Source organism: Eutrema salsugineum, unplaced genomic scaffold (assembly GCF_000478725.1).
Source record: "Eutrema salsugineum unplaced genomic scaffold, Eutsalg1_0 scaffold_5, whole genome shotgun sequence".
Lineage (NCBI taxonomy): Eukaryota > Viridiplantae > Streptophyta > Magnoliopsida > Brassicales > Brassicaceae > Eutrema > Eutrema salsugineum.
In genome coordinates this window covers 12,065,455-12,089,304 of record NW_006256612.1, presented here as the reverse complement: position 1 = coordinate 12,089,304, position 23,850 = coordinate 12,065,455, and the positions used below count along the sequence as shown (strand labels likewise).

Genomic DNA, 23,850 nt, shown 5'->3' with positions numbered 1-23,850 from the left:
TTTAAAGAACTAATAAACACATTTGTTATTTAATAAAAACCACAAAATAGTAAATAAATTAAACGCTAGCGCAGGATAATAATTTGGAATTTACTAATGCCTCAAAAAGTTGATCAAAAGATGATACTCCGTACTCTCTCTTCGATCCTTGATGGATCAATGCCGATCCGAAATATGATAGCCTGCAGACGATTAATCGTACATAAGCAAAGACGTGACACAGTGACAGTGACACATGCATGCAAGTGCGTGTACATACACATGCGGCATTTTAAAAAAAAAAACATATGCGGTGGATTTGTTCATGATACATGCCTGAGCTATGATTGTATAAGTGATCCTATCATTAAAGGTCTGAAAATTAGCGTCATAACTTGAGCACCTTCTTCTTGGAAAACACTAACAAGCTCGTGTAGCATTACTCTTTTCATGTTCGCATCCATAATCAGATTCATTTGTATGGTCGAATCCCACGAATTAAAAGTGAGTTGCGGCAGAAGGTAGGACCCTTCAGAGTGATTTTCGACTTCTCCTAACAATGCCTTTTTCTTCTCCTTTAAATACTTGATCTTCTCTTTCAATTGGATCATATATGATGTCGCTTGATCTATAAGTTGAGGCACGGGTAACTGTTATAGAGCCAACATAAAGAGAAATCCAAGTTAGTTACTTTTATGTTTCTTGCATGGATGTGGTTATGATCAATATATAACTAAAACGTAAAAAGCCGATATGAATCACTTTTTGGTATAAAAAAAAGAATCACTTTTTGGTATAAAGCCTACATTATTTTTACACATACATATACACTGAACACCCAAGCTAAATAAAATACTGCACTGACCAGAGTGTACTAGCATTGACTATTGAATCACGCATTTTCAATGTTCAGAAATTTGATAGACGCTAGATGTTTGGTACGAGACTATTCAAGATAATCGTTATTTTTATTTTCATTTAATTAATGTAAAATATAAAAATTTGATATTCATTATATTTTTTTTCATATTTAGTAATTTGTATGAATAAAATTATATATTTTTATTAAATGAAACAAAAAGAATCATTGATTTTACGTTGATATCAGTTTTTGGACTGGTTTGACTAAATGGAAATGCTCAAATGGTTTTGGTCGCCTAAGCGCGTTTTTTTTTTTTTGAATAATGCGTACATCTAACAAAAAGTTGTGTTACTTGTGTAGTTACGTTTATTGTATATACACATTAAATCAATGTAAAATATACTATATATAAAGAGAGAAAGAGAACTAGGAAAGGGGAGAGATAGACGAAAGAGAGAGAGAAACGGACCCTATGAGTGGGAGAAACATGAGAAGAGAGTAAATAGAAGAGATGTTTCATGTGCATTCGTCGGTCTTTCTCTCTGAGGTTACGTTGTTTCCTCAACGATAATGAGCTTCCTTCACCTGATATCTCCCTCTCCATTATTTTTGTTCTCTTTTAAGCTTTGATGTTACTATATATGTTTCTATCTTTTTCAAATCCATCTCATCGCTCTAAATATAAAGAGGCAGAGAGGTAGAGATCAGCTAGGGAGTCACAAATCTCAATTTTTAGAGAAAGAGCTGCGTAATTTAAAGGAAAGTGATGTTTTTCAAAGAAAGTCATGTGTGCGTCCGTGAGCTTACACACTACTTCATAGATAATCACGTGTTTATTCTTTCTTACCAAGTAATTTTTTCTATTTACTTCTTATGTTTCAATCACTCTTAGAGATACTATAAATCTTGATGAAGCAAAAGATTACAAAAAGGATTAGTTGGTATGGTTGGACTCATTTCTAGGTTCTAGCCCTGAGAATATAATTATATACACACTATTTTTCAATCGGACTACATTTAAGTATATTAACTATAAAGATTGTAGGAAATTCTGATCAAGACCATTTCAATGGCTTGAGATAGTCAGATAATATGATAGACAAAAAGAAATGAATTCCTGAAAAGAGTACTACTCCATATATATATGTTTTCGATCGACAAGTTATATAAAAGAAGTACTGTTTTGTATTGCCGCTTTAAAAAGGGGACCAATTCCATGTTCAATTTATTAGGTGCACATATTTATTATCACGAAGTATAATATTCAACAAGCTAACAATATTCAACAAGTCTACAAAAAAAAAGGACAACACCCATTCCTTACAGATATCAAGCACACGAACACTTTTTGGCCGTAGCCGACATCATTCACCGGAGATGCTCTTTAACTTTGATGATTTAAACGTTTGCATGAACGATCTAAACGTTCACTATTATCCAACTCTTGTAAATTGGTACAATAATGGTTATTTTTTCTTAACAAGTAAATTTAGAGATACTAATATTACGATAAAAGATCATGTAACTGTTACCTGGCACTAGCTAAGATCCAGTGTTCATAGGTTCAATTTTACATGTTAGTAAACTCTCTTTTTTGGGGACTATTTAACTCTAGGTTTAGGTCCACTGAATTGCTCGAAATCAATTAAAAAACCATTTATACAAACGTAACTTAGTAAAAGAAGATATAAACCAATGCATATGTTAGCAGAAAATTGAATGCCTTAGGAAAGTGTGCAATGTCCAAATCGAGAAAAATAAAGAAAAATTATTTTCTATTACCGATTGAAAAGGGACCGAGCATTACAAACAGCCTTCTTCAACTAATTAGAGCATTTCCATTAGAGTTTTTTATTCAGATTTTGACAAAAAACCTAGGTATTTCTCCAAACTTTTAATGGATCGCTCCTTATATAAGAGATAAAGAGACTGTCTTTTACGCCAGGTGGAAGGCTGTGATTGGTTAGATATTTTTTTGCTTTTAATGTTTTAACTTTTTTTTCTTTCTCAAAAAAAATACTAAACTATTCCTAAGAAACCCATAAATGAATAACACTAATAGAAATGCGCACATATTTATTATCCAAATTACAATACACGATACAACGTCATCAACTCGTCGAAGAAAAAAAATTCAACGTCATCAACTTTCATAATTCAAGCCACTTTCACATCCCTGGATTTTAGTCATCATTTTGCCGCCGAACAGGCTGTTTCCAAAACTAAAAAAAAAAATGAAAAATCAAAGAAGAATCGTACCTTACTTCAGGAAAAACGACTGTATATATATCGTCTACCCGTAGTCGTAGACACTGCTAAAGTGACCCTTAATTTGATTCTTGGTGCATTTTCCACAAGATTTTTTATTTCCTCAAATATTTGACTTCTTCCACTACGACTAAACAAGCTATATATGTGTCATGATTAAGAATTTGGGTTCTTCATCATGGCATCATGAAAATCTGACTTGTACGCCTGGACAAGTTTATATCGTCCGCAGTTAATATCAGGAAATAAATAGTAAGATTATCTATATTATTAGTAAAAATTAACATTCTTTTTCGTGACTTATCTATAGTATATCTACAAATTTAGCGACTCAACATATAAAGATTTTTTACTTTTTAAATTTATAACAAAACGATTGAAGAAAAAAAATCATAAAGCAAGTACTTTTTTTTTATCAGATATTAGTTTATAGAAAAAAAAATCATAAGATTAGGATATATAGAAGAATTAACTTTTATCAGATAGTAATTGATATAAAAAAATCAAATTTATTTAATAATTTAAAATAAAACTTATGTGACAAAAGCTGACTGGATACTATTTTACATAATCTCCCTTTCATTATTTGTTATAACTTATAAGCTATATTATAAATATATAAATTAATATGCCATTGGTTCAATATCTTGTTAATTTAAAATATGTAAGCTTTTGAAAAAAGAAACCAATAATTATAAAAATCTATAGACTTTTTTAATAATTAGAAGATATTGTTATAATTATGGGTTAGAGAAATATGTGCTATAAGAATAAGAAACAAATTTACAATTGATAAAATTAAGTATATGAATATGGTTAGATTCTGTAGAATTCTGAAAATAATAATCATTATTTGTAGATTTTTAATTTAATAGTAGAGAAACAGATAACAAACATTTCACTCCAAATTTTCTCAATATAAGTAATCCTCTCACTGTACCCACAGTTTCATCTTCCCCCAAGTCATCACCACTTCTTTTGTTTTTTTCCTCATCCTTCATAGGTAACAAACTTCAAAGTTCAAAGTTTAGCCAAAACAGAAGATGAAGCTAGTGGTTGTACAATTATCCATAATCTTTATTCTCCTCACATCTTCATTTTGCGAACTTTCAACCGCTGATTCGTGTAAGTGTATAGTTTGATTAACTGTTTTAGTTTTAGGTACAATTTATCATTTGGATCTCTGGTTTGTCCAAAATTATATTATACAACATTTAATGTGAGATGATGAATGAAATCGCAGCATGTGGTGGAAAGTGCGATGTGAGATGCTCAAAAGCTTCACAACATGAAGAGTGCCTCAAGTATTGCAATATATGTTGCGAGAAGTGTAATGGTTGTGTTCCGTCTGGCACTTTTGGAAACAAGGATGAATGTCCTTGCTACCGCGATTTGAAAAACTCCAAAGGCGGTCCCAAGTGCCCTTGATTTACATATTTATTTTTTGATGATCATCGTCATCACTTACATATATAACATCTCTATATGTATGGAAAAATATTCATGACAATTATGTTTTGATGTATGAAATAAAAGCTGTAAGCTAAATATATGAAAATATGAGAGATCTTGGCAATAAAACTAATTAATATCTTGATTAGTATCTATTACACACGTATATTATGATGGGAAGGTAGCTCATGGAAGCTAGTATCGCTCACAGGAGCTATGATAGCTTTTAGAGGAGACAAGATCGCTCAAAGGAGCGACAAAAGCTTAGGAGAGACATGATCGTTCAAAAGAGTGAGGTTTAATTAAATCTCACCATAACAGAACCATACCTAACTTTTAGTTCATCCCCTACGTACGTATACTTATCTCTAATCGTTAAATATATCAAGAATAAATCCTGTCAAGGTTTCTTTTTCTTAGCTTTGTTTTCATTGAGACCAATCACTTTAGGTGATGTAGAATGGACTGTTGCGCAAAGTCTTCTCAATCTAATCCTTGCTTTTGTATTCTTCTTACCTGACTCTTGGATAAATTAAAGAATTTCATGATATACATCAACTTAAGAAAATTATGTATATCTTGAACCAATTGTAAATGTCCTTAGTCAAATCTAATTGTTGATATATACTCCCAACATATCCAACGAATATGATGGATCATCTATTTGAGCCGACTATTGGTCTAATCACATGCTTGAGCTGACTAGCCTGGTCTTGTGCAAATTGAAGGGTTGATTGTTTCTATGCACCTCTGACGTTACAACTTAATTGATAGAATAACAGAAACACAATGAAATAATTCTTCGATGTATAACGAAGAACAATAACGAGAAAAAACGAAAACTAAAACAAGAGAATGATCCAATGATATTTAAAGAGAAAATCAATCTACAAAAAAAAAAAAAAAAACTGATTTTCAAAACGAGAACGGTAAATCAGAGGTAAGCCTGATAATACATAAGACTCAAACCAGCAACAAACCCACCTGCAAATTCTGATAAGCAAAACTCAAAGCAGATAGATGCTACAGCTTCTCCAACTAGTGAATGGGTCTTTTGAGTCACTCTGCTTTCTTTTGGGTGGGAGAAGCAAATCAAGCTTCAACACTTACAAGCTCATACTCGATAAGCGAGAGATTGTTATCTTCCTTCACGGTGATGTCTGTGGGCTCCTCAGCGACTTCAACGCGGCCCCATCTATCAACAGCGAGCCTCATAGACCCCTTGTACATATCAATCTTCGCATTACGCAGGGTCACTATCTTTCCCTCTTTCATCAAATCCACTGATCAAAAATGAGTTATAAACATCAATCAGAAATCTCTAAATCACCTGATCAATACCCAAAAACCTGCCAAGATCTAACGAATTTCCACAAAACCTACAATCTGTGTTTTCCCTCTCTATACTTGCAACAAGAAATAGGCTTTAAGTCTAGCAGTACACTATCAAATTTGACAAGTGCCATTGAAGATGCTAACTGAGAACATAAGGAGTTTTCTTATATGTAAATGTAAAGACACAGAAGCACAAGTTCTCACCTTGATCGTTTCTAGCAGTAAAGATAATGATTCCAGTCTCGTCTCCAACTAGACATTCTGCGATCCGCATCTGACGAGCCTGAGGACCGCTTGGACGACCTCCTCTCTGCATCACCATCTTCGTGCTCACAACTTTCACGTTCAGTGAGTGACCGTTGGTTCCTGGTCTCAGCTCATTAACCTTGGTGAACACAGGCTTCCTCAAAGCAGACGTTGCCTCAGTCATTTTTAGAGCAACCCTAGAGATTAGCCATTAAGAACACACTTGCTCAGATCAGGCACTAAGAGCAATTCAATTCACAAGCAACAACAACAATTTCAAATCTGATGATCAAACCATCAAATTCAATCTCCGACATTAGCCAAAAGCACGAGATCAAAAAAATTTCATTCGTCAAACCCAAACACAGCTATTAAAACAGCAATATCGACACAAGTCGATATACAGATGAGAAAAATCGATGACCGAAGCTAATCACACAAAAATGTAATATTTTGATCAAACAAAATCATGGAATCTCCGATCGAGCAGATAAAATTGAAGACAAAGGAAGATCGAATTGAGAACAAGAAGCTTAGGGTTCTTGAGCTCACTTACGTTTTCGTTTCGGAGAAGAGAGACGACTTAGCGATTAGATCTGTTGAGGCGATATACACAAAGACGCGGCGGTCTATATGTCTAAAACTCAGGTATTAATATTCACCGTCGATCCGTGATCTGAACACGTGTCACGTCCTTCGAAAGTCTTTATAAAAAACCAGCGCCTTATATGTTTGTACATATTTAAGATTGGCCTCAAAACTTTGACCAATACAAATTACACCCTAATATTAAAACCCGATATACCGGTCTATCAGGAACCGGTTTACTGGTTAGTAAATTTTCTGTTCTTCGGTGGATTCGTCTTCCACTCATCGAGCTCATCCATTAGAGCCGATGCTTCTGCTTCCATCATGGTCACGCTCTCATCTCCATCTCCCTCAATCTCTTGTGTAGAGAGCGGGACATGTAAATCGTCTCACGTTTCTCGTGTCCTAATCTCTGGTCCTGATAACAATCTCGGCGAATCGTCGGAGCCCAAGATACTGAGAGATGTTCATATCGTAAGTATTTTTCTCCTTTCTTCAAAATCGGTTTTTGATGTAGTTTTTCGGATTGATTTCGGATTTCGAGCTGAGTGACTGTTGTTGTGTTTGTTCTTCTAAGTCAGAAAGGTTGATGGAGGATTTCACTGAGCTTGCGAGAGAAAACACTGAGAAGGACCTCGAGACTTGTGGAACTCTCGCTGCCTTTCTTGTAAGATTATTTTGCTTTCTTCACATTCGAGATATCAAAAATAGAAGTTATATTTTCGCTGAAAAAGAGTATCTTGAAACAAATTCTTGGAAGTCACCGACTTTATTGTTCTAAGTTCATTTAACTGGTTTCCTGTCTCAAGATTCTTACTTTTTTGGGGAGTTTAAGGACCTGATATGCTAATTAATTTGCTATTTCTGTTCATGCTTTAGGAAAGAGGAATTTTTTATGTAACCACTCTGATCATACCTAAGCAAGAATCAACTGCTAATTCAGTGAGTATCTTATAAAGACTTTCTCGATCATTTCGTGGTGTTCAATGTAAGAATGGGTACTAAGTCAGTGCTAAAAAATGGCAGTGTCAAGCTATGAATGAAGTGGACGTGTTTTCCATACAAAACGAAAGAGAACTTCATCCTGTAGGATGGATTCATGTACATATCTCCTCTCCCTCCATGCTTTGAGATGGTTACTAATCTTTTGATCTGCTTTGTCTTGGCTTACTAGAACGAGTTTATGCGTGTTTTACAGACTCATCCTTCTCAAGGTTGTTTCATGTCATCAGTAGATCTGCATACACATTACTCTTATCAGGTATTTGAGTTTCTGAATAATAAATTTCCTTAACTTTTCTAACTCACCACATGACACATCTGTGCTATATTCGAACATCTGGCAGACAAATCCAAGAATTTTTATGCCTTTTTTCTCCCTGTATTGCATATATACAAGATTTGACACAATTTCGTTCTCGGTTTTCCATCTTGTCCGTTTTAGGTAATGGTGCCAGAGGCTTTTGCAGTCGTAGTGGCTCCAACCGATAGCTCTAGGTATGTGTTTCCAAAAGCTATCTTCACGTGTTACCGTGGAGTCAATTAGTAGTCAACCTATTTCCTGATGAACTCTAAAACTGATTATTTTGGTAGGAGTTACGGGATATTTAAGCTAACGGACCCGGGAGGAATGGAGGTATTGAGAGGCTGCTCGGAGACTGGGTTCCACCTGCACGAAGAACCAGAAGATGGGAACCCGGTTTATGAACATTGCTCAAACGTTTACAAGAACTCGAACCTTAGGTTCGAGATTTTTGATCTGCGCTAAGGTAAAGACCCTTCCATGGCCTTGTCAGTAAAAAAAGGTTCAAGCTTTATCCACTGTGGGCAAAGGATGTCAATAGTAACAGATCATAACCATAAACCTAACCGGAACTGTATACATAGTCTGAGAAGGCTGTCCGATTCGGGGTATAAGCAAAGATCACCTTCTATTAAGCTACAGCAATGTTAATTATTTAATGTAAGTGAATCATTTGGTTCCATACACGTAAACATTGAGATTGTCTGGCGTATATACTTGTGTATAAAACCTATATAACTAAATAGTATTAAAAAATTAATAGTATAAATGAATATCGTTGCTTCTCTTTGTCCATATACTGTAACTATGTAAATAATGTACCACAATTTCGCATTTATTTTCTGCCAAGCTAGTGATTGCTGACTGATGAAAAAAAGTTGAGCTTCTGAAAACGACTATTTTTGAAACTTCGGCTTCAACATTTTCGAAAACAATGTGTTCATTTTTCACGACTTTTATCCATTCCGGTTTCATTCTTCATTTTTTTATTGTTCTTACTTGATTTGATTCATTAATTAAATACCGAAATTTACCCTGAAAATAAGTTTTTAAAATTTTCCTTCAAATCTGTTTTTTTTTTCTTGTAAATACCTTGTTCACATGAAACAAAAGTACAAAACCAAAAACAGAATCAAAGATCCAATCTTTTTTTGAAAGTATTAAAGCTCTCAAGCTCGTTTCTTCTCATAAATAGTACAGAGGGTGATCTTATCAAAAAGCTTGATCATTTTTTGTTGTTAAGGGTAGCTATCAAAACCATAGAGTCCTTTTTTTGCTTTTGTTTGCTTCAAAAACCCTTTATGGCCGTTTTCGAGCACATGATAAGTTTCTTCGTACAGTCAGAGTACAACCTTCTCTCTCTAAGAGTTCTACAGATGTCAGTCATCCCTGTCACGGATTTGGGTACAAACTCGCAGACGATTCACTCTTCCTTCTCTCTCTGGGTTTAAATTCAAAAAGCGAAGTTGGTTAATATTGTCTTGTACGATCGTATATTTGCGTTATGATTTGTTTTGACAGAGTAACTGCTGTGTATATATGCCAAACATCTCTCCCTCTCTCTCCTGACACTAAATATATAAGTAAGAACAAAAGAGATCACAAAAGTTCAGGCTTTTTGTTTGGCTTTCCTTGTTTTTGCAGAAGAGTGAGAGAGCGAGAGAAATGATGAAAAGTGGGGAGAGAGTGAAGGAGTTTCTTCGACCCTTTGTCGATTCCAGGGATTGGGACCTTTGCGTTATCTGGAAACTCGGCGATGATCCTTCTAGGTACTCACTCACTCAACATTTACTTTGAGATTTTATTTGGTTTTGGCTCTGTTGTTTGATTTCATTTTCTCTTGGGTTCCTGAATCATTTTGTCTCTAAAGTTTACAGTTTGAGAGTAGTCCCTAATAGTTTCTGCCTCTGGTCTTTATCCAAATGTGTCGGCTTTCCGAATCTTTTGTGTTCTTAGTGACACAAATTTGACAAAACCGTCAAATTTTCTGGTTTCTGGGTGTTTTTTTTTTTTTTTTTTTTTGATAAAGAAGTTTCTGGGTGTTTATTCGTGCCATCTATCTGTTGACATCTACCAAAGGTTCCGACTTTACATTTTTTCTTTCTGTTCTTGGTTTTTGGCCTCTCTAGTTCCTAAATCAGCCGTTAATTCCATATAATCCGCAGGTTTATTGAATGGGTGGGATGCTGTTGCAGTGGTAGTCATATTGATAAGAACATCAAGCATGAAAAGGTGGAAGAAGGAATTGAGAGAAAACAAACGGGTTCTATATGCAGAGATGAACACAACAAGCATTATATTAGAAGCCTAGCTTGTGAAGCTCTAACTCATTTTCCTCTTTTCATGCCTCTCTACCCCGGGTCTGTTTATTCAACAATTCAATTAACCTTGAGATACTGAAAGTTCACTTTTTTTTTTTATAAAAAAAAATGAGATGAAGCTTCCTTTCAATCACAGGATTCATGGAGAAGTAGTGATGTCAAAATCTCCCAAATGGTTGGTTAATTCAGGTCCAGGATCTAAAAAGGTAAAAACTACAAAACTCTTTGCTTCACCCTTTTTTTTCACTAATTTAAATCATAACTGCAAAATTCGGGTTTGATCATAAGAACAATCTGATCTCGATGATTTTCCGCAGGACATATTCAGCACACGGGTTCTTATCCCTGTGCGTGATGGTCTAGTTGAGCTTTTCTCCTTCACAATGGTAAAAGAATATGTTACCATTTAGTAGCATAAAAGTCAGTGACAGTGTTTTGTGGTAGCTTCGTAAAATTAATGTGTCCTCTCTATTTTGGTCGTTTCAGAAACCTGTTGATGAAAGCATGGTCGATATGATCATACGGCGTTGTAACGCTTGCTTTGAACCATTCCCTGAACAAAAACTGCAATTTAGGATCATTTCTAAAGCAGAAGAGTCTATGAGTAGCGGTGTGAATCTCAGCTTTGAGGGAGGCGGCTCATCAAGCGTTTCCAATCCCTTAAGTGAAAATCAGACTCTTTTCGGAAATCAGAATGCTCGTTGTGGGGAACATCTGCCTTGCTTGGTAGTGAACAAGGAAGAAGATGTCGTGATGCAAGACACTATCGACCTCAAAGATAATAAGAAGCCTCCAAAGGAAAACTTCAAATCAAAGAATCTTCATTCAGAGAGAAAGAGAAGAGACAGAATTAATCAGAGGATGTATGCTTTAAGAGCTGTAGTCCCTAGAATTACAAAGGTTCTTTTAAAACTCATTTTTGGTTTCTTGATCACTCTTCTTGTGATCGATAGCCCTTTTGATTCCATTTTATTTGTGCGATGCAGATGAACAAAATTGGAATTTTCAGTGATGCGGTTGATTACATCAATGAACTGCTAGTGGAGAAGCAGAAACTTGAAGATGAGCTGAGTGGAATCAACGAGATAGAATGCAGAGAAATCGCTGCAGAGGAAGAATCTGCAATAGCTAATCCAGAAGCTGAAAAAGTTTCCTCTAAGGTCAACAAGAAAGTGAACGACGAGGTATCGACTATCGAATATAGAGCCTCTCAAGATCATATCCCTATATCTGACCTGTAAAAAAAAACCCCCACATAACTCCTTTGTTTTCTGGCTTCCTTCAGGTGAATTTTGAAGTCCACGAGATTGGTGAGCGAGACTTCTTGATTCGGGTTGCGCAGGAGCATAAACGAGATGGATTCAAGAGGCTGATAGAAGCTGTAGATTCTTGTGGACTTGAGATCATCGACGTTAATTTCACCAGGCTCGATCTCACGGTCATGACCGTACTCAATGTCAAGGTATAACTTTAATCACATCTCATGGCCTGTACTTAATCATAGATTCTTAACACCTGATAAAAGTTTGGATTTTAGGCGAACAAAGACGGAATTTCAGCTGGAAATCTAAGAGATTTGCTGCTCAAGAGGATGATAGCTTCAAACAATCCAAATGCAGAGTCCGTAAAACAGAGTAGTACATAACCAACAACAAAAACAAAAGTCAAATGTTTTGTTTGCTTCAGACACAAGTTACTGTTAGGATTTGAAACTCACAAGCTTTTGGTGACAAATTTTACATGTTTGAAACTATACATTCTTCGGGGGGTATTGAATTTTGAGTTCGTTAAGACCTTCACAAAAATTCTACAGGTTCCAAAATGAACCCAGAAAAAAAAAAGAAAAACACAACTTCCGATGATTAATCAATCCGGTGAATCGATTCAGTGATTTGACCGGTGAGTAGTGTTGAAGGCTCTCTCAGATTCATGGCTTGTGAAGTCTTGGCTTGTGTAGTAGCCATTATTAGTACCGAGATCCGAGGAATCTTCAGAGGCTCTTCTGAAAATACGAATCTCATTACTGTATTGACCAGAGTTATAGACCGTACTTTGACCCACTTTCACTCCATTGGTCAGATCCGACAAATCGTCTCTCGTGTCCAGAGCTCTTACGACCTGTTGTATATTTGTAAGTCATAGACCCTCTGGATCGGTCAGAGGTTGTCTCTTAGTAATGTCGAGTAAGCAACTAATAAAGTTTTTTTTATAATGCTGACCTGAACCATACGAGGTCGTTTTAGAGCTGAATGCCGAACACAAGACGCCGCCGTTTCGATCATCCTATAGACTTCGCCTTCAACGTAATGTTTTTCCAGCCGTGGATCCACTACTTCGCTGATGTCACCCTTCTCAATGGCTTCGATTAGCCGCGGACGTGCCTGCCCAGCCCATTTTCTCATATTTACTTTTTTTTTTTAAAACCCCCGCAAAAAAACCAAAAAAGAAAAAGAATGAAAAGTACCCATTCAACGAGACTTTCTTCACCCAGAGGTTGAGAGGTGTCAACAGGTTTGCGACCGGTGATGAGTTCGAGAAGCACAACTCCAAATGAAAACACATCTGATCTATCCGTTAATTTTCCGCTTGATGCATATTCTGGCGCTAAATACCTGCAAATACATCATCTCATGTGATATCACTAACTTATACAATAATAACGATTTTTCTATTCACACAAATAGATCTTAGCAATTTGCAATATATGGATGATGACATCACAAGTTTTTAGCTACTAAAATAATTTTATTGTAAATCTCATGATAAGAATGAATGAATGGTATGTGAAAAAATGAGGAATGCTGGCTCATTTTTTATTTCATATTCAAATGTTTTATGGTGATATACATTGTACGCGAATGTGTTCATTTGGAGATATCCAATGAAAACAAACATGTGAAAATCATAAATTGTTTCTTGGACAATTCAGAGTATGTATATTTTTATCGCACCAAAAGGAAAACGGGGATCAAAATCCTTTACTTTTATATGTCATTATGTCAATGTACTTTTTTTAGATGGAAGTCACTAAACTACAAAATTTCCAGTGTGAAAACTTGTTTTCTTTAGTTGGTTATTTTTGCTTTCATGAAAAAAAGGAGGAATAAACAACAGTACCCAAATGTGCCCATGACACGTGTCGATATGTGGGACTGGGCAGTATCGTTGAGTCTGGCGAGTCCGAAATCTGCAACCTGTACGGAACTAATCAAATGCTCGGTGAAGAAAATCATAATGATTTCTAGGGACTACAAATAATGTAGTTATCAAAAAAAAAAAAAAAATGAAATATTGACTTTGCCTGAGCTTCGAATTCATCATCCAACAGAATATTTGACGATTTGATGTCCCTATGGATAATCTTCGGGTGACCTGTGAAATTGATAAAAAGCTAAATCAGCTCCTATCTTAGGCATTTGAATCTAAATCTTCGTTAATTATTTAGTTTTCTACCATAACTCACAGTTTTAAGAAAAATAAATAAAAAATGTAAGTGGAGAATACAACTCACAATCTTCATGTAGATAAGCAAGTCCTTTGGCTGCGCCTATTGCAATCTTGACTCTTCTAGTCCAATCCAAAACCGGTAAGTCTTTGCCTGACAACAACATAACAAATTATCTTGACCACAAACTCATTCCGGTTCGATATTGTAATAACTAAGCAACCCGCATCCGAGTTCAGTAACAATGCAATTCTCATGACCAACGAGTCTGAATAGATTAAAAGAAAAGGAGTGGTTGTAAAACAATTACCATGCAAGTGGTAATCCAAAGTATTGTTTGGGACAAACTCATAGATGAGGAATCTATGTTGCTCAGATATGCAATAACCAACAAGAGACACCAAGTGCCTATGATGCACTCTACTTATGATCTCTACTTCAGCTTTAAACTCTCTATATCCTTCTGCGCTGATCGACTTTAGCTGTTTGATAGCAATTGGCTTTCCCTCGCAAAGGATGCCCTTGTAGACGCACCCGAACCCGCCTTCTCCTATGACAAACTTCTTGCAAAATCCTTCTGTTATCTGGCTTAGCTCCTCGTAGGTGAAAAGGATCTTCGAAGTCCCTATTACTGCGGAGTCAGGAGTTCCTCTACCTGGTTTCGGATTCCCGAAACTTTTATTAGTATCCGGTGATGAGTTCTGCGTCGTCGAGCTGTTCCCGTTTCCTGGTTTTTGCCTGTACTGAATGAATCCCTCTGCGCCAAGATCAAGGTTAGGCTTATCAAATAAATAAATAAAACAAGGACCAAGAACCAATAATCAAGAACACAAGAACAAGAGTTAGAACACAGAATCAAGAACAAGGTTAGAACAAGAACTAAACACACAGAATCTAGAATCAAGAACAAGGTTTATGAGTCTAAATGAAAACTGGGACTCCTCTTCAAGAACCAACATTCAAGAATCACATTAAAAACAAGAACAAGAAATCAGTTGTCAATAACATGGAATTAAGGATCAAGAAAAAGACATGATTTCAAGAACCATTTAAGATCACACCGAAAGTAAATATTTTTTTATTTGCTTTTTACCTGTATTAACAGAGACATTAGCCGATGGCAAATACTTCTGGTTAGAGCGAGGGGAAGCAGATTTCTTTTGTTTCCTCCTAACGAAGAAAACGGCAGCAATGAAAATAACGACCAAGATACCTGCGATCCCAACACCGATCATTGTCTTCTCGGTGTAGTTAGATTCATTGTTTTGCTGTCCATTACCACCATTTCCGTTACTATTCGCATTATTTCTGTTAGAACCTCCGGAATTGTTATCGGAGCCAGAGATGGAAGGAGGAGACGGGAAGGTCGAAGAAGACGATGGAACACGATTTGATCCTCCTGCAGGAGGTGAATCCAACGGCTGTGAAGGGTTTCTTGGGGAATTAGGGCTTAGTGGAATAACCGGAAGCGATGGAGATGACAATGGAGGAGACCCTTTGCTACCGGAATCTTTCGTGGACGGCGGAGAGAAAGGAGTAGAAGGTGGAGACGGAGGAGAAACAGGGTTGTTTGGTTGTTGGAGGCCGTTTTCATTAGGTCTTGTCTCTGGTTGCTGAGTAACTAAGGTCGGAGGAGGAAGAGAAGGAAGAGGAAGTTGAGGCTTTGGAGAAGGAATCACCACCGGAGAATCTCCGGCGGCTGGGGTGGGTTGAGGCGGAGGTTGAGGCTGAGGAGGTGACGGAGGTGGAGTTATAGAAGGTGGAGGCGAAGAAGGAGGTGTTGGAGGTGGAGTTGTAACAGTTGATTGATTCGGCGGTGGAGGAGAAACCGTTACCGGCGGCGGAGATGATTGTGAGCCGCCACTGGCCGGAGATGGAGGAGAAGGAGGTGAGGTAGCTGGAGGTTGCGTCGTCTCGGAACCGCCGGTGCTTTTCTGATCAGTTAATCCTCCGACGTTTGTTGGCTGTGAAGCTACAAACGGAGATATCTTCTTTCCGATCAAATCTGCTTGTTCCTGGACTTTGTCCATTATTGTATTCACCTTTTCCAGCTTCTCTCTTTTTTTTTTTTTTTTTTTTTACATATTTGAATTTGCTCTTACAGGGGTGCCTTGTGATACAAGAAATGATCTAAGTACTTTGGGATCCGACCAAAATGAGTTTTAATGTTCCGCACAGATCCCACGATCTAAATATCAAACAATGTAGATCATGTGTTTATGGGACTACCAAGATGCGTCGTACGTAATTAACGAAAGAGAGAGGAAAGAAATCCAGGGCTATAGGGTTTCTTGATACTCAAGGAAGATGGGAAGAGGACAGTTTTTGATCAAAGTCGATTCGGATTTTGTTGGTTGATGATTTTTTCTCATTTCGCGTTTTTTTGTGTAAAAATAGAGAGTCTCCCAAATCTCAACAATTGAATTCTAACAATTACTCAGAAAATTGGCTAAAAATTCACTTTATGGTTTCTTTTACAGTAAATAATTGTAGGAAAATAAGAGTACCAATATCTGGAAGATCCACCATGCAGCTTCATTGTCGGAATGCCGCGTAATTATTCTATCGAAATGATTTTTTTTTTATATACAACAGATCTAAATGATTATTTTAAGCTCTTTCCTTGAAATTTCTGAAAATAAAACTCACAAACATTAAATATAAACCTCCATGCATTCAGAATTAAGACAAATTTATACACTATAAGTTGAATTTATATGTCATATATTTAAAAGAGTTTTCTATTCATCTAACTTAAAAAAAAAAAAAAAATCCAACTCACTAAAAAGACATTCAATCAAGCAATCCATATACTTTTGTATATGTTCTTCCTTTCCAAAAATATCTGATCTTTCTTTTGTCTTAGAGATCGTCTTTGTGTATGCGTTTAGAATAATTAATCCTATAAAGTCACTATACGATAGTTAATTCGCGCCAGCATTTTCGTTTATTCAATGCAGAAGAAATAAATGATATGAAATTTCTACTCATTTAGAAATAAAAACATTTTTTAAGCCTGAAAGAATCCAAACATTCGAGAAAAGTAACCAAGTAGGAGAAATCAAATCATTTTCACCCCTTGAAGAAATTAAACAAATGTGACTCCAATAATAGGTCTTAAAACACAAGAAACAAAGTTCACTCCGAAGAAGAAGCTTCCAATTCTCTCACAAAAATATCTGGTCGAGATAACCTCAAGCCTGCGAATCGAGTAAAAGAGAACCGAAATCAAATCAGCACACAAACATCAATAACATTTTATCAACAGTGTAACAAAATGTTGACAACCTGAACAGAACAAGACTATTGAAATCAGAACTCTTACTTTGTTAGCAATGTTGTTGGAGAGCCAATCCAGACCTTCATACAACCCTTCACCAGTGGTTGCGCATGTGCTTTGGATGTACCTGAAAAAGAGAGCAAGCAATGTAATTTCAAGCATGTATGCAATATAAATAACGAATCCTGGCTGGGATAAAATTTATAACTCACCAGTGGCGTTGTCGGAGAGAGTGAAGGCCAAGCTTATCAGTTATCTCAGCAGCATTCATTGCGTTTGGAAGATCTTGTTTGTTGGCGAACACAAGCAATACTGCATCCCGAAGCTCATCCTGCATTTACAAAGCATCAATAGCACAAACTCATTTGGAACAAGCGAAAAATGATCGTATTTGTGTAGCACCAAAATTTTATCATACTTCATTCAGCATCCTGTGAAGTTCATCTCTCGCCTCAACAACTCGGTCTCTGTCATTGCTATCAACCACGAAAATCAGACCTTGAGTGTTTTGGAAGTAGTGCCTCCACAAGGGACGGATCTGTAAGAGAGAATAAGTGGATAAGTGTTTGTCTCTTGCTTGTTGATCTTTTCAAAGAGATTTTTTGTGAGAACCATAATATAGTACAAACCTTGTCCTGACCCCCGACATCCCAGACAGTGAAGCTGATGTTTTTGTACTCAACCGTCTCCACATTAAACCCTGTAAGACATTGGTTCAGCCACCGGTTAAATGAGTTTCCAACAATGTTTCATTCTAAGTCAGCTAGAACATTGGGATTCAGAAAACCATAAACAACATCTTCTCTAAAAGTGACATAGAAAAAGACAAATTCAAAGAGACGTCTAAAGGAAAGTTTTAACTTTCCAACAGCCTAAGCTATTCAGCTGATCTGATCAAAGTCAAGAAGAGAGAAATACAAATACAATGCGATCTAACGCGTCTGTTTGGAAGACTTACCAATGGTGGGAATGGTGGTTACAATCTCACCAAGCTTGAGCTTGTACAAAATGGTTGTCTTACCAGCAGCATCAAGACCAACCATTAGGATTCGCATCTCCTTCTTGGCGAAAAGCCGGCTGAAAAGCTTAGCAAATGAAAGCCCCATTTTCCTTGTAAATGTTGATCCTGAAATGCCAAAAGATGAAAAACAGATTTTATACTCATAACAAAATTGAATCACCTTGCATCTTATCAAACTCACATTTCTACTTTCTTCCTAAAAATTATTCCTTTATGGATATTTTTAACACCAAATTAGATAGAGAAACAAAGCAAAATCTATACCCAAGATACACGATCGTTCAACGGGGAATGGCGAAAATTATACCTCAGATCACCAATGCAAGTAAAACGAGGAAAAAGGAAAACTAAAAGACGAAATTTTCAATTTCTCTGGAACATCAAAATTCAGATATTTGGGGAGCAGCTCATCAAGGGAATCGTCATGAAATTAGAATATGCAGATCCAGAAAAACGAATGAATCAAGAACGATCTGAGAGCTTAGCAGCTTACCTTTCGAAAAATCGCAAGGGATCTGAAGCTTCAAAATTAGCAGAAGACGCGATTTTTGTGAAATGATGGAAAAACGTACGTCGTGATTTTCTTGGTCTTGTGAATGTGAAATTTCACTAACACCCTCCTACTATTGCATATTACGAAAAAAGCACCCAAACGAAAACTTTTTTCTTTAAATAAAGACCCCTTTTATTTGCACAGTGCATATCATGTCCATCAATCAATCTTTTATTTGTAGTTTAACAACCGATGATTTTCTGTTAAATAAATAAAAAGGCCCAGCCCAGCCCAGCCCAGCCCAGAAAATGTTTTTAAGTCTTAGACCAATTCCTTGTAACAACCGTTGATATCTTCGATTTTTCTCTTGCCAGTGAACAATTTTCTTCTAGGACATTCAAGAATCCGAGTCAAAGATTTTGTTATTGCCAATTGAATCTCGTTCTTTTGTTATAACTATCATCAAAATGTGCACGAAATCAACATGTTTGTTGGATTTTGACTTTCTTACATCCATTTTGTAACCAAATCAAACTAAACCGTAACTCGTATGAAGTAGTAGTAATAGTAGCAGGCTTTTTTAGGCTAAAGAAAGATATACATTCATCTACATTTTTTTTTCTTCACACTCTTTAGTTGTTGCAAGATACATCAACATTGATCATGATCGGAATCATGAACTCTGTTTCTCGGGGGCTTCCCAATCTGTAAACAATCAATGGGAGGAAGCGTAGGAGTGTTGAGCTCACCAAATGTCTGCCAGCAAAAAGGATCATACATATGATACCGTTCTTGAACCGGTTTAAGCTCAATTGCAGATAAGTGCACATCTACACAAGGGAAGTTATCGCTGCAAGCGAGGTGCACAGGTTTCACGGTGTAAGTGCCTTTAATCCTCTCGTAAGTCACTCCTTCAACTGCAACTGCTGATGTCTGGTTCTTACATTTGCTATGGTCACAGTAGAATTGGTCTATCACTATTGGAAGCTGGACTTCGTTGAGTTGAATGTTTGAGAAGAGTATCCCTTTCACTGATCCCACTCCTCCTTGCCATGTCTTTATCCGGACACCTGTCATCGTGTTGTGCATTGTCACGTCTCGCACTGTTATGTTCGAGACGCAAGCTTTTGTGCTGTCCTTGCCGAGACTACCAATGCTTATCCCGTGACCTGGTCCACAGTTCACGTTGTGTACGTATACATTCGAGCAACCTGTTTGGATCGAGATACAATCATCTCCTGCACACACACACACACACAAACGTCGAGAGGAGACACCGTTAATCGAAAATTCAGATTATTCAAGAACTCAAGAATCAAGAATCAAGATTCATACCGCAAGCGAGTGTTGTGCTGTGGATGAGGACTTCTCTGGTGTTCTGGAGGTGAATCCCATCGGTGTTTGGACTGTCACCGGGTGAAGAAACGGACATGTCATGTACCAGAACGTCGACGCAGTTATCGAATTTAAGGTGACACTGTGGACTGTTTTGGATCGTTATACCCGAAACTTCCACGCCAGTACTCCCGGAGAATCGCAATGCCTATATTAACCAGAAGCACAGATCATCAGTAAACAAACCAATGCTCACAATTTCACATTCCCAAACTCTTTATCTCTCACCGTTGGTTTGATGCTTGGCATTTTCCAATCAAGCTCACTTCTTATCTGTCAAACGTGAAACAAAAAGGGTTTGATCTTGGAACGAATATGCTGCAAAAGAGACACTGAAGAAGAAGATGAACATACCGGCATTGGAGGGTTTTGGTGAACAGAATTGTTGAGTGGAACGATGAGCTTGGTTTCACCATCAATAAAAGGGTAATCTTGTTGCCACCAACCAGAGCCTCTTCCATCAATCACACCTTTCCCTTGTACTTTAATCCCTTTCAGCTTTGTGAAATCGATCCACCACATTAACCCTTTTCCCCATGATTTTGAATCCGTTGGAGCTATAATCGTACCCTCAAGCTTGCAACCGCACAAAACAACAAAAAGTTTAGATTTTTTTCACCTAATTAAGAGTTACAATTTTTTTTAATTCAAAAGACCAACTCTCACCTGAAACACAATGTTAGCTTGACAATAAGGACCAGAGAATGTGATGGGACCGACAAGGAAAATGTATTCAGACGGTACGATCATCATCGATGCTTCGATTTTGCAAGCCTCAGCCCAAGTCGCTTCAAACGCCTGCAAGCATTATAAAACTCGGTCAATATTTCATTAACCAAAGTTATAACCTCAATCACCATTATACTTATGGTTATTAAGGCATGTGAATGATTGTGGTCCCATTTGTAATCTGTTATTTCTGTTGTCACTTTATATTCGTTTGTCTTTTCTTGGCGCAATTTTTGTATTTGTGACAGAAAAAATATTTAAAAAGTTTTCAAGTGACTTTACAGACAGAGAAACCTATTTTCTTAGCTCTGTTTTTTTTTTCTCTTATTCTTTCTCGTGTTCTGTCTCAATGTCTCTCAACCGTAATTTGTCTTTTTTTTAAAAAAAAAAAAAAAATCTCATGAAAAGGAAATAGAAAATGTTCTAATTAAATCAAATACAACCACTAGGATTGAGAACTTTACGGATAATGAAATAAATGAGCTTTTAATTTTTATTTGTACCTTAGTGTCATCACATTTACCATCACCCTTTGCGCCAAAATCCATCACATTGAAAACTTGAGATCCCTTTTGCGGCGGAAGAGACGGTGGTTGGACTTTTGGTGGCCCTGAAACCACCGGAGAGTTATCGTGGTGAGATTTTGGCGGCATTTTCAGCTTCGGTTTCGGTTTCGGTTTAGACTTGTGATGATGATTGTTGTTGTTGTGGTGAGAGCTGTGATGACTGTTCCCATGGCTCTTAGGTTTCTTGCCTGACAAGGAACCAGACACGTCAGATGATGAAGAGGAGCTTCGGTGTTTATGTCTCCAATGTCTCCCTCTTCTTGCAATGCAGGTCTCTAGAGTTACAGACCAGACCAAGACCGCCATTAATATCATCATCGTGAAGCTTCTCAGCTTTAGACTTCTTCTCATAGTCATTTTTCTCTGTGTGGACGAAGTGTGTTTTGTGGTGGTTGAGACTAAGACACTGTTTTTTTTTTTTTTGGTTGGTTTAAGTTGAAGAAAGAGAAGGATTCTGAGGGATTTAAATAAGGAAGCAGCAGTCCAAGAATGTAGAGAGACTCACGGGTTTCAAAATAGAATTTTTTTTTTAACATCTAAAACAAAATTCGCTCAATAATGTCCTTTATTTTCCATATTGTTGAATGTTGATTGACAATCTTATTTACAAAAATTAAATAAGTAAGCTTATTTAGTCTAAGTTCCCTGTATATGATAATAAGACCATAATGTTCGATTTTGTTTTGTTGGATTATCTTAAAATAATGATGATATTGACAGTGATATAAAGTTATCACTCGTGAATTAGTATTTGGAAGTTGTGAGTGAAAGACACATTCCAAAGGCATAAAATGGAATTTGAAAAACGGAGTAGTTGTTATTTTTCACCGTTGGTAAAAGTTCCAAACGGCCAAAACCTGAATTGTGGAGTAAATATTAGCCAGGGGCAATATGTATGCCACGTGGACAGTATAGGTTGGTTGAGACCTCATCTAATTTGGTTGCGAACATGGATAGCCCCAAGACCTCACATAATAACACATATTCAAACACATGTATATTCATTCATTCAGTTTTAAGCTTTTACTTTTGTTTTTTCGAAATAAATACAATTAGAACGATACAAGCATGAGTGTATGTAACATTGGCCTATAGGCATGGGAAGGATCTGTCGTATTAACATGATAAGAGTGTCCTATAATTTTCCCATTCAGTGTGGTGTAGAAATTCGAAAGGGCATGTAGAAAAACAAAAAACAAATGAACATTTTTAATGATATTTATATATAAATTTACGAAATAATTATTTAGTCATTATGTAAATGATTCATCATTCATTGCGTTGATAAACTGATGAGAATAAGAACACAAAAGTGTTTAGGAAGAATTATATTAGACTCTCATAAAAATAATATTACAAGATATATTCTCTTATATAGAGATAAATTAAACTTAACTTTCCTAATTTAAAATAAACATAAATGTAAATAATATATTTAGAGATAAAAGTAAATTTCCTAAACTAAGATCTTTCATAATCTTCTGGATCCTTATCAGTATGGTCGATCTCATCGATCTCCCAATATATATATAACCTAGAACATCACATATTCGCAATTAGGATTCCAAATGGATAATCAAAATCTTCAACAAAAAAAAAAGTGGATAATCAAAATCTCAAAACTAGATTTAAGAATAAGAAAAGGACAGAAATAAAAGTTTGTTGAGAAATTGTTTTGTCTCATTAGTTTTCTTAATAAATCCATATATAAAAACATATATATATATATATATATGTATAGATAAGAATATATAAAACGAAAGAAACTCGTGAGTGGGTCTATATGTTGTCAATGGGCACTGATTATAACATCTCTTCTGGTACTCACATGCACCACTTCACGGACATTGCTTTTATATTCACAACTCCTCCAATTATTATTTACTACTTATTTAATTATTCCTCTTTTTATTGCTTTTCTATAAATAAGATATCTACATTTCATGTGAATCCATTCTAGCTTAAAGTTCATTTATTATTCAAGAACAAAAAAAAAGACTGCTATTAAAGGAAAGGGCAGAAACAGAAAACAGAAAGTAACCGAAGCTTGTTTCTTTAGGTCCTCACTATTTTCTTTTCCTTTGTTTTTTTTTTTTCTCATATCTGTATATACACTAGATATAATGAAAATTTGAAACAAAATGCTGTCGGCATTGTTTTTCTTCACGAGCTGTCGGCATTGTTTGTGAATGATAAAAAAAATTAATTTAGTATAACAAGTAGCTAAAGACTTCGATAGGCAATATTGAGCTATACATGGTAATTGTTATCTATTTTGTTGGAATTGAGTGACAAAGATTAAATGTATATTGATGATTAATTAAAGAATCCAAGAGTTGGCGTTCTAAGAAAATGGGACGACGAACAATTTGGTTTTATATATTTACTCGAATTTTGTTAGCACTTTAAGTTATTCACTTAAAAATAATTGTTAGTTATTCACTACCTTTTATTTTTATTCCCTTAAATAAATAATTTCTTTGTCACTCATTGAACTTCGATACGTCAAATAAAAATAATTATATTATGAACCAAATGTAGAGATTTTTTAAAAAGTACAGAATTAA

At 36.0% G+C, this 23,850-nt stretch overlaps 8 protein-coding genes across 9 annotated transcripts; 3 read left to right on the top strand and 5 right to left on the bottom strand.

Annotated features, from left to right (window-relative positions):
• Window positions 1-113: 113 nt before the first annotated feature.
• On the bottom strand, window positions 114-1,466 carry LOC18993820 (transcription factor bHLH167). The gene is given in 4 exon segments (XM_024153265.1): window positions 114-182; window positions 316-368; window positions 371-629; window positions 1,311-1,466. Coding segments are annotated over 4 exon segments (516 nt in total). The 5' UTR covers window positions 1,446-1,466.
• A 2,584-nt stretch (window positions 1,467-4,050) lies between these two features.
• On the top strand, window positions 4,051-4,706 carry LOC18993819 (gibberellin-regulated protein 8). Its single transcript, XM_006417386.2, has 2 exons — window positions 4,051-4,234; window positions 4,353-4,706. Exons 1-2 carry the CDS (start codon window positions 4,153-4,155, stop codon window positions 4,535-4,537), a joined length of 267 nt encoding a protein of 88 aa, XP_006417449.1. The 5' UTR covers window positions 4,051-4,152; the 3' UTR covers window positions 4,538-4,706.
• A 626-nt stretch (window positions 4,707-5,332) lies between these two features.
• Window positions 5,333-6,803, bottom strand: LOC18993818 (uncharacterized protein At4g28440). The gene is made up of 3 exons (XM_024152626.1): window positions 6,699-6,803; window positions 6,101-6,339; window positions 5,333-5,844 (listed from the first exon to the last, which is right to left on the bottom strand). The coding sequence occupies exons 2-3, from the start codon at window positions 6,324-6,326 to the stop codon at window positions 5,654-5,656; spliced, it is 417 nt and encodes a 138-aa protein (XP_024008394.1). The 5' UTR covers window positions 6,327-6,339; window positions 6,699-6,803; the 3' UTR covers window positions 5,333-5,653.
• A 104-nt stretch (window positions 6,804-6,907) lies between these two features.
• LOC18993817 (AMSH-like ubiquitin thioesterase 2) lies at window positions 6,908-8,745 on the top strand. Of its 2 annotated transcripts, none has more exons than XM_024152625.1 (7): window positions 6,908-7,204; window positions 7,308-7,397; window positions 7,610-7,672; window positions 7,757-7,831; window positions 7,929-7,991; window positions 8,175-8,227; window positions 8,327-8,745. In XM_024152625.1, exons 1-7 carry the CDS (start codon window positions 7,055-7,057, stop codon window positions 8,496-8,498), a joined length of 666 nt encoding a protein of 221 aa, XP_024008393.1. In that variant the 5' UTR covers window positions 6,908-7,054; the 3' UTR covers window positions 8,499-8,745. The 2 variants fall into 2 exon arrangements, with proteins under 2 accessions (XP_024008393.1, XP_006417447.1); XM_006417384.2 differs by having other exon boundaries at window positions 8,324-8,745.
• Window positions 8,746-9,166: 421 nt separating this feature from the next.
• On the top strand, window positions 9,167-12,152 carry LOC18993816 (transcription factor bHLH90). Its single transcript, XM_006417382.2, has 9 exons — window positions 9,167-9,437; window positions 9,678-9,802; window positions 10,199-10,393; window positions 10,491-10,560; window positions 10,672-10,740; window positions 10,841-11,254; window positions 11,341-11,538; window positions 11,640-11,816; window positions 11,892-12,152. The coding sequence occupies exons 2-9, from the start codon at window positions 9,699-9,701 to the stop codon at window positions 11,997-11,999; spliced, it is 1,335 nt and encodes a 444-aa protein (XP_006417445.1). The 5' UTR covers window positions 9,167-9,437; window positions 9,678-9,698; the 3' UTR covers window positions 12,000-12,152.
• Window positions 12,153-12,238: 86 nt separating this feature from the next.
• Window positions 12,239-15,829, bottom strand: LOC18993815 (putative proline-rich receptor-like protein kinase PERK11). Its single transcript, XM_006417381.1, has 8 exons — window positions 14,893-15,829; window positions 14,110-14,556; window positions 13,866-13,952; window positions 13,656-13,726; window positions 13,472-13,548; window positions 12,819-12,966; window positions 12,574-12,735; window positions 12,239-12,472 (listed from the first exon to the last, which is right to left on the bottom strand). The coding sequence occupies exons 1-8, from the start codon at window positions 15,827-15,829 to the stop codon at window positions 12,239-12,241; spliced, it is 2,163 nt and encodes a 720-aa protein (XP_006417444.1).
• Window positions 15,830-16,789: 960 nt separating this feature from the next.
• On the bottom strand, window positions 16,790-18,676 carry LOC18993814 (ADP-ribosylation factor 2-B). The gene is made up of 7 exons (XM_006417380.2): window positions 18,594-18,676; window positions 18,038-18,205; window positions 17,709-17,779; window positions 17,498-17,617; window positions 17,292-17,410; window positions 17,125-17,206; window positions 16,790-16,999 (listed from the first exon to the last, which is right to left on the bottom strand). The coding sequence occupies exons 2-7, from the start codon at window positions 18,183-18,185 to the stop codon at window positions 16,994-16,996; spliced, it is 546 nt and encodes a 181-aa protein (XP_006417443.1). The 5' UTR covers window positions 18,186-18,205; window positions 18,594-18,676; the 3' UTR covers window positions 16,790-16,993.
• Window positions 18,677-19,215: 539 nt separating this feature from the next.
• LOC18993813 (polygalacturonase At1g48100) lies at window positions 19,216-21,714 on the bottom strand. The gene is made up of 6 exons (XM_024152704.1): window positions 21,221-21,714; window positions 20,655-20,786; window positions 20,343-20,564; window positions 20,217-20,261; window positions 19,929-20,136; window positions 19,216-19,831 (listed from the first exon to the last, which is right to left on the bottom strand). Exons 1-6 carry the CDS (start codon window positions 21,638-21,640, stop codon window positions 19,245-19,247), a joined length of 1,614 nt encoding a protein of 537 aa, XP_024008472.1. The 5' UTR covers window positions 21,641-21,714; the 3' UTR covers window positions 19,216-19,244.
• Window positions 21,715-23,850: the final 2,136 nt, after the last annotated feature.

Coding starts and splice junctions, on each gene's coding strand:
- LOC18993819 (XM_006417386.2), top strand. CDS start 4,153: ATGAAGCTAGTGGTTGTACAATTATCCATAATCTTTATTCTCCTCACA. Junction 4,235..4,352: donor ACTTTCAACCGCTGATTCGT/GTAAGTGTATAG, acceptor ATGAAATCGCAG/CATGTGGTGGAAAGTGCGAT.
- LOC18993818 (XM_024152626.1), bottom strand. CDS start 6,326: ATGACTGAGGCAACGTCTGCTTTGAGGAAGCCTGTGTTCACCAAGGTT. Junction 5,845..6,100: donor TACTGCTAGAAACGATCAAG/GTGAGAACTTGT, acceptor ATTTTTGATCAG/TGGATTTGATGAAAGAGGGA.
- LOC18993817 (XM_006417384.2), top strand. CDS start 7,055: ATGGTCACGCTCTCATCTCCATCTCCCTCAATCTCTTGTGTAGAGAGC. Junction 7,398..7,609: donor GAACTCTCGCTGCCTTTCTT/GTAAGATTATTT, acceptor TTCATGCTTTAG/GAAAGAGGAATTTTTTATGT. Junction 7,832..7,928: donor ATCCTGTAGGATGGATTCAT/GTACATATCTCC, acceptor CGTGTTTTACAG/ACTCATCCTTCTCAAGGTTG.
- LOC18993816 (XM_006417382.2), top strand. CDS start 9,699: ATGATGAAAAGTGGGGAGAGAGTGAAGGAGTTTCTTCGACCCTTTGTC. Junction 10,394..10,490: donor TTCATGCCTCTCTACCCCGG/GTCTGTTTATTC, acceptor TTTCAATCACAG/GATTCATGGAGAAGTAGTGA. Junction 10,741..10,840: donor AGCTTTTCTCCTTCACAATG/GTAAAAGAATAT, acceptor TGGTCGTTTCAG/AAACCTGTTGATGAAAGCAT.
- LOC18993815 (XM_006417381.1), bottom strand. CDS start 15,829: ATGGACAAAGTCCAGGAACAAGCAGATTTGATCGGAAAGAAGATATCT. Junction 13,953..14,109: donor TTTGGATTACCACTTGCATG/GTAATTGTTTTA, acceptor TGTTGTTGTCAG/GCAAAGACTTACCGGTTTTG. Junction 13,727..13,865: donor TGCTTATCTACATGAAGATT/GTGAGTTGTATT, acceptor TCAATTTCACAG/GTCACCCGAAGATTATCCAT.
- LOC18993814 (XM_006417380.2), bottom strand. CDS start 18,185: ATGGGGCTTTCATTTGCTAAGCTTTTCAGCCGGCTTTTCGCCAAGAAG. Junction 17,411..17,497: donor TTCACAGGATGCTGAATGAA/GTATGATAAAAT, acceptor TTGTAAATGCAG/GATGAGCTTCGGGATGCAGT. Junction 17,207..17,291: donor TCTCTCCGACAACGCCACTG/GTGAGTTATAAA, acceptor TCTCTTTTTCAG/GTACATCCAAAGCACATGCG.
- LOC18993813 (XM_024152704.1), bottom strand. CDS start 21,640: ATGACTATGAGAAGAAGTCTAAAGCTGAGAAGCTTCACGATGATGATA. Junction 20,787..21,220: donor GTAAATGTGATGACACTAAG/GTACAAATAAAA, acceptor TAATGCTTGCAG/GCGTTTGAAGCGACTTGGGC. Junction 20,565..20,654: donor AAGCTAACATTGTGTTTCAG/GTGAGAGTTGGT, acceptor TGCGGTTGCAAG/CTTGAGGGTACGATTATAGC.